Below are 10,605 nucleotides of genomic sequence, written 5' to 3'. Positions count from 1 at the left end.
TTTGGAATGTGGAAGAGAAGAGTGTAAGTAAAGCAAAACTGTTTGTCAAAAACTTCGTAAGCAGGTGTTTTATCAGTCCCACAAAGCTCAGCATGCTTGGGCTTTGTTTGGGAGCTTGGATCATTCTGTGAAAGAAAAGGATCGATTCCTCTCCTAAGAAGTGCAGGTGCTTGCCTGCTGCTACCCTTGAGTGTGTGGGTTGCTGACGTATCAGCTTTGAAACTTGAATTTCTGCAGAAAATGAGCAAAGATTATGTGTAACACAAAGTGGGTAACATTTTCTACTTAAGGCCAAGAATTTGAAACCTTAATCTAGTGAGATTGACAATAAGAAAATTCTTGCAGCTCTACATCTGGAGGAAGTAGATCAGAAAAATCAACCTGTGAATGGTTGTTTGAAAGGCACTAATATAACAGAAAATGTGTTAGGAAAAAAGTATCATTCTGTTCTAGTCCATTCAAGTCAAAACTATTCAAAACCTATGTTTGCAGAACTTTGCAAGAGGCAAGATTTGTAAGCAACTTTTTAATGCTTTGTGTTTCTAGCAGCTAGCAATTTTCCTGAAGGAAGAGGTATATTGATTGATTTAATTGCTAAAATATGTTGATATTGAAATGACAAACCTGTTATGATAGTTGGGTGCTCTTTGCTGACCAAAGGCATATCTTTTTTTATGAATATATTTATAGTTATTTAACAGTTTTTGTGATATATTTTTAGTACTGTGGTTAAATAAAAATGGAGTCCAGATACAAAGAGGAAAAGTCTTAATCTTATCAGTAGGCAGAATATGTGAAATTAAATGGTGTATTGAATAGATGATACTAAGATTCACAGGAGTTCACAGGAGGATTTTCATTAAAGTAAATGAAAACACAGAACATTTGTTTCCAGACGTGAACAATTTCTGGATTCAAGTTTGCTTTTTCTGTTTCAGACCTGAAATGTTCCTCATTTCCTGTCTGTTTTGGGGCGGGTCAGTATGACAGCTGGCCTACAAAAAGATACTAGTTCTCCCTTCAAATCTTGCCTGTAGCACACTTGGGATGCTATGGCCGTAACTACAGTACTGATCCATAGGTATTACTGAAGACTAGCTGACTAACTCCTGTTGATTTTTGTGAGCTGGGCACCTCTACCCACTGGAGTACTCTGAAAAAATCTTGGTTTGTTGTACACGCTTAAGTACCTTTGAAAATTTGATACCACGTTTTTCCTGTCAGTGCTAGTACCTTTAGTTGGTCCCTTGCTAGCTTTATCTATAAAAGCGGAGGAAAACTGCCGTTTTCTGCTCGTTGAAATCATAGTCAAAGTTTTAACTTCCAAACGACTTGCTCAAATAGAGGTGTTATGCACATGTTTTAATGAACTGAAGCAAAAAAGAAAATCAAACTGTAGAACAGAAACTGAAAGTAATTCAGTAAAACAAAACTTAGAGAATTGCTGTGAGTGGACAAACTTGCTTTTTAAAAGTACTCCAGAATGACTGTTAGGAGAAGAAAAAACACTTTAAACTAGCAGATACAGACTGATCATTAATAGAAATTTAAAATGTAAAATAGTGCTTTAAAATATCTGAATAGGGAGGTTGTAGAGCAACAGCTTCCCCACCAAAAATAACACAGGCAAAAAGCAAAACTAGCTTTGAGGTGGAGTTTCATCTTTTTCTTAAAAGGAAATTGTGTGACGTGATTGCCTGTAATAGCAAGAGTTTGTATTTAGTGAATCCAGAACATCTCTTCTCATTAAGTGTGCCGTGTGACAGGTAGTCAGTCCCTTCTGTAAAATTAGGCTGGGCCTAGAAGAAACTCAAGTTAGTGGAAGCCTTTGTATTACTTTTAACTAGATAAAAGAAAGCTGCCACTGAAATACAATTTCTCGTTATCCAGAGCAATGGGAGAACTTTGGAAGTACGCATATTACAAGACACATGAATTTCACAGAATTGATTGCGGTCTGTAAAGCTTTGTTAAATCTTGCTCTGTACTGGCCCTGGGAAGCCTGAGCTGGTTGTAGTTCTGGAAGGGAATGTTAGTCTATTAACAGCGTAATTACTACTGTATTAGTAATGATTTCACAAAGCCAGCTAGAGCACCTCAGTTCAATTGAACACACTCTTGAAGTTTGGCATGCTGCATTATGGATTGGCTATTAACTCTGGCATTATTTTAGCGGGGTTTGCATTGCTGAACTGTCCCTGGACACAGCATAGCTGGTTGGCCAAACTGGCTGGTCTAACAGCAGACCCTTCCTTGCTTAAAAAATCAAAACAATTTTTCATACCCTTTTTTATCACAAGACTTGAAATATATGGCAGGTACTAGTCACACTAATATTAAATTCAGGATTATGAAACAAGCAGTTGCAGCTGTAGGGTTGGGGAGGGGGGTTAGTGAAAAATGTTAACGTGTCTTACATAGCCAGTATAGCCAAATTTCTTGAAAGCAAGTAAGAAAGCTAGCACTGCGAAGCAAATCCTTCTTGCAGGTGATCCAACAGATATTTTTTTAGAGTATTTAACTGGAGAATACGCTTCATGAACAATTTACTAGCATACAGTTTTGCACTAAAAGGTAAACTATTATCCATTGTTTTGAAGACAGTGTTTTAGGTATGACTTAGTAGAAGATTTACCTCTTTAAAGAATTTATGTATCAGAAGTGTATTGTGGTAGTGAGGGGTTTTTTGACTGTTATGTAACTAAATGCCTTTACAAACCTGTAGGTGAGTGCTTTTATTTTTTGGTTCAGAATTTGAGCTAATTGCAGAATGATTTTTATGAGAGGAGCCTTGTAGCACATAGAAAAAACCAAGGATGAGGGATCCTAAGACAGATGTCAGAGGAGAAAGTTTTGTGAAGGAAAAGAGTTCTTTCTTCCTTCATCAGGTTTTAGTGTGCTTGAGAATAAAATGACAATGAGATTACTTCTCCAAGTAAAATTGCACATTTAACTGTTTACAGGGTTGATTGTGGGCAGCTGAAAGCATTTTTACAGATTTCTGTAGCAGTAAAGGATTTCTGTAAAACAACCCAACCTCTGGTAGCTGAAACCAAACTATTGATTTTATCAGCAAACTAGTAATTTTGGCAGAGACAGCCACCTGATGTACTTATCCTAAAGATTCATTCCCACACTCGGGTATCTGCCAAAATCTTGAACAGCTCATTGTTAAATGACATCTTAGTCTTTACAGATTTCGTGTTCATAGCCACAAATTCTTCCACGCAGCTACAGATAGCTTCAGAAGTAAACTGTTAATTATCACTTAATTCCTTAGCAAACCTATTAATTGTTATTTAAATAACTTCAGCATGAAGAGTTATCATCAACCTATTAGACACGAGATCTTTGTAGAGTGATAGTATAGTGCGTGGTAACTGTTCCTGTGCATGCAATGGTCTTTTTTTCATAGATGAAGAATATCATGCAAGTACTAGAACAGCATGAAATCCAGCCGTACGAAGTTGCACTAGTCTATTGGGAGAATGAAGAGATGAACTATAGAATAGGAGAGTAAGTATCTTCAGGCACTCTTTATATAAAAGCTAATAGACACCTAAGACAAATTCAAGTGAAAGCATGAAAGCATCTAGTAAGAATATACGTGTTCTAACTCTTTCCCCTCCCACCCCACCCCACCACCACCCCCGCCCCGAATGATTAAAATAAGGAAAGGAGAAAACAATATGTCCAAATTGACAAATTTTGCTGTACTGCTAAACTTGCATTTATGCAGTGGCCTTTGTGACTTGGTTATATAGTAGATTTTGTAAATTACAAAGCTCCCTACCCATACACCTGAACATTCTACAGCAGTCCCAAACAGAAACTATGTACCTTAAAAAAAAAAAAAACCAAACCAAAAAAACAAATAAGCATTATTGAGACAAGCCTGATTTTAAAGAGGATTCTCTGTGTAAGCTTTCCTCAGTGGCCTCTAGGTCCATATAAAGGATGTAACTCAGCACATCACTTCACTTCCTAGGAAAACCATAACTTGAATACTGTGGAACAATAAACCTGGCAAGTTGTCTCGCCTTGTAAAATAGTGTTTTTTCATCATGAGGAGCAAATAATCTGTATGGAAATATTTCTCAATGTAAATGATTATATAAATTATCTGTCACTTTCCAACAGCACCAAGAAACATCTCCTAGACAGGACACTATTAACGCTAGGAGCTGAGCTAATGAGGTTGATCTTATTTAAGGTAACCTGATATGAGGGCAGGTTTTTCTTCCTGGCCATTTGAAAACTGGATGTACTATCCAATTGTGTAATTTGTGATTCCTGATATATTCCATTGTGTTAATCCAAGTTTCATAGTGAGATTGACATGCTAAATAGAACGACTCTCATGCCTCTTTTTCTTTGCTCCTGGCCCACTATGCAAAATAGAGGTTTTGGGGAAAGTAATATCATAGCAGGGAGGGAGCGACATTCATAAAAGTGGCAGAAGAAAAGGCAAACAGAAACAGAAAGATAATACAGGAGCTTGAGAGCAAGAGAGAGGCCAGCATCCTGCTTACTCTAAATTAACTGTGTATATAGTCATGCTGTAGTTACCATCATAGCGTGCTGCAGTTTCATTTAAACCTAGAAAACCTGGTCATGATACTAGACTGAGTAACTAATTTTTAGTGATTTATTTTGGTTACTGTCAGGTTGAGTGTGAGTAAAACGCAAGGATGGGGATGACATCCATAAAGATATGGCATACTTTATATAAACAAACAACCTTTCTTGCGTTGTTGATTGTTCTTTAAGTGTTCCTTTGGTGGTGGCTTAGTCAATGAAGATGTTTCAATCCTGTTTTAACAGAGGTCAGTCAAAGCTTCATAAAGGAGAAATCTTATTAAATTCTGAGCTGGATAGTGATGAAGTTGTTCTGCAGAAATTTGCCTTTTCAAATGCCCTTTGCCTTTCTGGTAAGTTAATATTGTTTGTAATATCAGCCTATGCTACAGATCTTGTGAAATGTCATTGTAAGTGGGACCTGTACAGTGACAGATTGGAGAAGACTCAGTGTCTGGTTTAGGCAAACTGCAAAGATTGATTGTGATTCCGTGGGAGGATTCATTTTCAAAGTTTTTACCTTGTTTTCTATAAATTGGAATTATTAAATGGAAATCACCTTAAAGATGAACAAAGCACATTAAGAAACATACTTTGCAGAAGATACTCATTCTGCTGAACATTCTGTTCCCCACCCTTGAGAACTATTCTAGGACAGCAATGAGCATAAAGTTCAGTACTTGAAACCTGTCAATAATCTTAGGTAATTAATCCTGACATCATCTCCTCTAACAGAAAAAGCAAGATGTCAGCTGAAGAAGTAATGTAGAGCAGTGATTCCCAGCTGGGGAGGTGTACTGGTATCACAGGTGTGGACCAGAGCCACAGATAGTGTTTTCCAGGCTTACTAGCCGTGGCAGGAGATAGCAAGGGGCACTGGGAAGAAGCCAGGCTCAGCAGCAGTGCTGCTGCTTGAGGAAATGCCCTCTCTGCTGCTTCAGACCGCAAATGAGGTAGAAAGTGGCAGTACAATCTAGCAGCAGTAAGGCTGTCTTTGAAAAGACCTTTAAAGGACATTAGTTCTGTCCACCCCTACTGCTTTTAGGGTAAATTACAAGATTCTTGCAGTGTTTGGGAAGTGCACCTTTAAACACAGAATGCATATTTTTGAACTGATACTCCACTTGATCAAGGAGTACAGCATAACTAAATGGTTCTTGACTGTCAAAGGAAGAACTACTGAGAAAAAAAACTTATGTTCTCTATAGCTTTCCTATTCATAAAGCAAATGCATGGAAGAGTAGTGCCACATAACTAAGCAAGTGATTTATTTCGGGGATATAATTGGTACCAGTTTATGTTAGTGTGAAACATGCACATGAAGGAAAACAGTTCAATAATGTTCAATAAAAATAAAGGATGCAAGTATAGTTGAAGTCAAATTCATGACACAGTGGAAAACAGCCTCTGTCAAATAATCGGTGATAGTTGAAATGCCTATTGGCTTTTTGTCAGGGCCTAAATTAAATGTCAGTTAAGACACTGGCTTGATTTAGGCCTCTCTGTTCAAAAGATGATTGTGAAAAATGCTTGGCATTGGATTTACTATCAGTGTCCTGACTAGATGATAATATTGATTACTACCACAATGGAGTTCATTTTGACAATTAAATCTTTCCTGATTAATTTTTCTGAGTGAATAGGGTTAACGTTTGATCTGTTGCTACCTTATTCTTGTCTGGGAATCTGTGGACTAAAGAACAAAGGCCTGAGTTGTATAATCTTCCTGTAGAAACATCTTTCCAGGCTCAAGCTGAGGCATAGTAGAATTTATGTTGCCATGGCCTGTGCTGAACAGCTTCTATAGATGTTAACATCTTCAGTGAACAGTATATTCACCAAAAAACAAAATGGGAGTTTGCTTAAGTTTGAACTGAACTTCAGCAAGTACAGGTGGTGTATCTACGCAAGCCAACTTGGTTTGAGCATGCTGCGTCAAACACTGGACAAATGGAGAGTGAGGGTTCTGGGGGACACTAGAAATGCAGCAGAGTCTCTTTGAGTGGCAGCACATGAAGTGAGCGTGATGGCTCATTATCGCCAGCCTCCTTGGAACGTACTTTGCAAAAGCTTTGAACATACAGTAGAGCACTTAACAAACATGTAACTTTTGAGCTGAAGCAAAAACTCTCCAGGATCTGAACTGATCATTTGGAGAAGAGCTGCGCTGTGTGCAGTGCTGTGTCCGTGCCCAGCCTGGATTTGTTTGTACATGTAGAGGCATTGATTGTATAATACTAACGGTAGCTTGCTGCAAATAATGTTCGTATGTATCAACATGTCTTGAAGCAGCATGTCAGCAGATTCAAAGTTACTTGAAAGCATATCTGCATCTCAGTGTTCTGCTTTTGTCACCTCTGTGTTGCAGTAAAGCTGGCTATTTGGGAATCATTGTTGGATAACTTCGTGGAATCTATCCAGTCAATACCTGAGGTGAGGTCTTGTTTGTAGCTCTCCTCTCCTTTTCTAATGTGCTTTGTAAAAGATCAGTCCAGATACAGCTGAGGATATGGGAAAAGCAACTGAATGCTTAATGCATTTGATGAAGCCAATGTTGAGAAGCTCAGAACACTTGCACAGTGGTGGGACAAGAAATCATCAGTCTTTAAAGGGTTGGGAGCGGGGATCTGCTGGAATAATGTTTCCCATGTTGTGCCACTGTCACTGCTACTGTTGAATGTGTACACATAACAGGACAAGCAGCATTTAAAAACCTGGCCAAACACAATGTCTGGCAGCTTGCGCTGAAAGTAATGTGCTTTAACTTGCATAAAATGAAGAGGTTTGAGTGACTTAAAAAGAGTTTTTCCTGAGACTTAATTAAAATACAAAGCCCATATGATGTCACATATAAAATGAGATTAATAGAGTTCAAAAGAGAAACTATAATTGTTATTTTTTTTATTTGTTGTAAGGAAAGAGGCTGTAAAAAGGCTAAGTAGTGGCAAGGTGAAAGAGCACCGTCATGGCTTAAAAATAACAATAGTAGGAAGAAAAACCAAATGATATCTCGTTCAGGAAATGATTCATAGAAAATACCCCAGGATTTTGTATAGGTACCGATGATGTACTCAATGATTTATTGAAAAACCTGTTTGAACAGTTGCATGGTGATATTCTTATAAAGCTAGATAAGTAAGGCACTAAGCAAATAAAACTCCAATGTTACTGTGATAGGCATTAATTTTTTATTACGATATGCATCCAGATTTTAACTCATATACATACATCAGGCTCTAAAACTCCATACTTCTTAACTACTGGTACATGCTACTTGATCCAACAATAAAAAACTTGTTACTTTGCAGATACTAAAGTCACGAAGGAAGGTAAAACTGTCTCATGCAGATGTAATGCAGAAAATTGGAGAACTCTTCGCATTAAGGTAACTTTCCTGGTTACACCCAAGACACTGTATTACACAAACTTAATTTTTAAGTTATGCATGATCCAAAGACCAGAATACACACTAAACATGGTGGGGTGGGTGAGGATTCCTTCAACCTTCTGTTGGCTGGAGACTGTGTGTGCTGTTTACGGTGGTCAGAGGACCCACTGGCTCACCACTCACACTGTGGTGTCTGTTAGAAGGACATTAAGCAGCATATTGTGAATGCCCACATTCTGCACCCTTTTCCCTCCCTAGGTCCAGGAACACATCTCATCGCCAGTAATTACAGTAGATACTGGAGTATGCAAAGGATACCAGGAGGAAGGACAGGGGTAGGCAGAACTGTTAACTACAGACTAGAGTTAGTAAAGCTTTTCTGTGAGTTCTGTTCTTCCCTTAACTTAGTCAGAAACCACTGCTACATTGTAAAAATTTATTGGGGGTTTTTCCCCTCTCAAGTGAAGTTTGGCCATTGAGAACACAGAGCATTATAAACTTTTTTTACAAAACTCAAAAATCAGTGAAGAGGTAAATTTAAAAAGTGATTACTGTTTTAAACACTGGATTTTATATCCTTATTTGAAGGACTGTTCTGTAATGAACAGTGATGTTCTAAGTGTCCAAAGATTTATGTGAGCAGTAGGTTGCAAGTGGGAGATTTTAGGTCTTAGCCTTTATAACGTTGAAACTTTAGCCTGGTCCTGGAAGGTGTGCTGCGCTCACATACCCAGCATGCAGTACTAGTCACACTTGGGAGTTCTGAGATACAGTCAAGTTGTTAAGGAGCTCCCCAGCAACTTTCATTCGGGTACGACTTCAGCTTCAGTGAGTTACTAGCATAGTCAAGGATGAACTGCAGAAGCCAAGGAAGGTGAGGAGTTGAGGAGGCAACACTGCCACAGGTAAAAGTCATTTATGCTCAAAAGTATTACACAGTACAGTATTCTTATAAAAGTTTCAGATGTGACCAATTTTAAACAATGACTACTATTGTATTTTTATGATGAAAGGAGATTGTTTTCATACTTTTTTATTTAAAATTACAGGAAACTTTTCCTGTTTTTTTTAACTGCTATGTAAATATTTGCTCCTATATTCACCAAAAGGAAGTTTGAACTACAGTAGTACCCATTCTTTTTAGACACCGTATAAATCTGAGTTCAGATCTGCTAATAACTCCTGATTTCTACTGGGATAGAGAAAAATTGGAAGAGCTCTATGACAAGACTTGTCAGTTCCTCAACATTAATCGCAGAGTTAAGGTAGGTGTCTTACTGTTAGGAGAATTTTCCACTCAGATCAGCTGTCTTTGGCTCAGCACAGTTACAGACTGCTCCAGGAATGAATGTTTGAATTGTAGAAACTGAATAAAGAATAATAGGATCCTATATACTATCCCCTTTTCCACGTTTGTAACCCACTCACATCTTCTATCCAGTTCAGGTTAACAACGCTGCCTCACATTAATGGATTGTGTATTTCCCAAGCCACTAAATTAGGCTTTAAGTAGTTGTAAGAAGAGGAGATTTAATTCTTCTTCTGAAACGCGTGCAAGAAAACAAGTCAAAAAAAGATGTGAAGCAGTCTTCTTACTGACATGATCATTCAGGTCAGTTCATTGAAGGACGACATGATGCTTACTGCTGAACCAGAGTAAGAAGCACTAAAACTACCTCTTCCAGTGGTACAGCAACCGTAAATATTTAGTTACTTTCAAGGCATTCCAATAAGCTGCATCTTTTGCTTGTGCCCGTTTCCATGAGTAGATATCAGCCAGAAGCAGTTTAATACCTGCAGATGCATATCTAAATTTCTATTATTTTTGTGAACTTCTTGAAATAACAGGCTCATTTATATTGAAATTTCTGTTGCTTGTGCATGTTGCCTTACAGGACTTTCTGTTCTGTTCTTTCGCAGAAAGGTGTCAACACCTTTCTGGTTCTGCTCAGTGAAGCCCTTCTGTGGATTGTGTTCCTTTATTTAGTGGTCTTATTCCCCTTACAGAATCCAGATTTGCCATACATTTGGAATCTCTTGCAGGTAATGAATGAAAAGCTTCAGCACTGCATGGACCTGACAGATCTAATGCGAAATCACCTGAATGAAAAGCACGCTCTGCGCCTCGAGTGGATGATAGTCATACTCATCACCATAGAGGTTGGTAGTGGTGGGGTTTTTCCCCACTATCACACTGAAAATGTTGGAACAGGTGCAATTTATATGCTTCACAATTTGAGAATTAGGATTATTTTATTAATGTAATGTAATGTACTGTATAAGGGGATTAGTCTTCAGTTCTTTGCAAGTAACTTTAGAATTGCAGCTATAATTATTTTTCAGATTACGTTGTTTACAGTATAAGCTGTTCTAAGGATTATTAAATCAAATAAAAATTCGTATCAATGTGTTTGCCATTCCACAGGTTCTGTTTGAACTTGCAAGGGTTGTTTTCTGATGACAGAAGAAACTCAAGACTGACAAAACCTGAAAATTCTTGTCTATCAGATGCTTCTGGAAAATAGTTGAATTGTGTCCCTTGATAAATATGTACATCTTCTTATTCAAATTAAAAAACAATAAATCAGTCTGTGAACATGATTACCAGCTGCTGTACTAGTGATTTTAGAGAAGTCTTA

The 10,605-nt window shown here is 37.8% G+C and overlaps 1 protein-coding gene across 1 annotated transcript; it reads left to right on the top strand.

Moving 5' to 3' along the window:
• The first annotated feature begins 6 nt into the window (after positions 1-6).
• RMND1 (required for meiotic nuclear division 1 homolog) lies at positions 7-10,567 on the top strand. Its single transcript, XM_080389701.1, has 8 exons — positions 7-23; positions 3,416-3,516; positions 4,825-4,931; positions 6,947-7,011; positions 7,887-7,963; positions 9,111-9,231; positions 10,010-10,126; positions 10,392-10,567. Exons 2-8 carry the CDS (start codon positions 3,416-3,418, stop codon positions 10,422-10,424), a joined length of 621 nt encoding a protein of 206 aa, XP_080245827.1. The 5' UTR covers positions 7-23; the 3' UTR covers positions 10,425-10,567.
• The last annotated feature ends 38 nt before the right edge of the window (positions 10,568-10,605 follow it).

The sequence above is a fragment of the Falco punctatus genome (genome assembly GCF_963210335.1).
Source record: "Falco punctatus genome assembly, chromosome: 5".
Classification (NCBI taxonomy): Eukaryota; Metazoa; Chordata; class Aves; order Falconiformes; family Falconidae; genus Falco; species Falco punctatus.
The sequence above is the reverse complement of the archived record's forward strand: the minus strand, read 5'-3'. Positions and strand labels throughout refer to the sequence as shown.

Bases quoted from the DNA above. Each gene is read 5' to 3' on its own strand.
- RMND1 (XM_080389701.1), top strand. From the start codon at position 3,416: ATGAAGAATATCATGCAAGTACTAGAACAGCATGAAATCCAGCCGTAC. The intron at 3,517-4,824 runs GTAAGTATCTTC...CTGTTTTAACAG, and splicing joins ATGAACTATAGAATAGGAGA to AGGTCAGTCAAAGCTTCATA. The intron at 7,964-9,110 runs GTAACTTTCCTG...CATTCTTTTTAG, and splicing joins GGAGAACTCTTCGCATTAAG to ACACCGTATAAATCTGAGTT.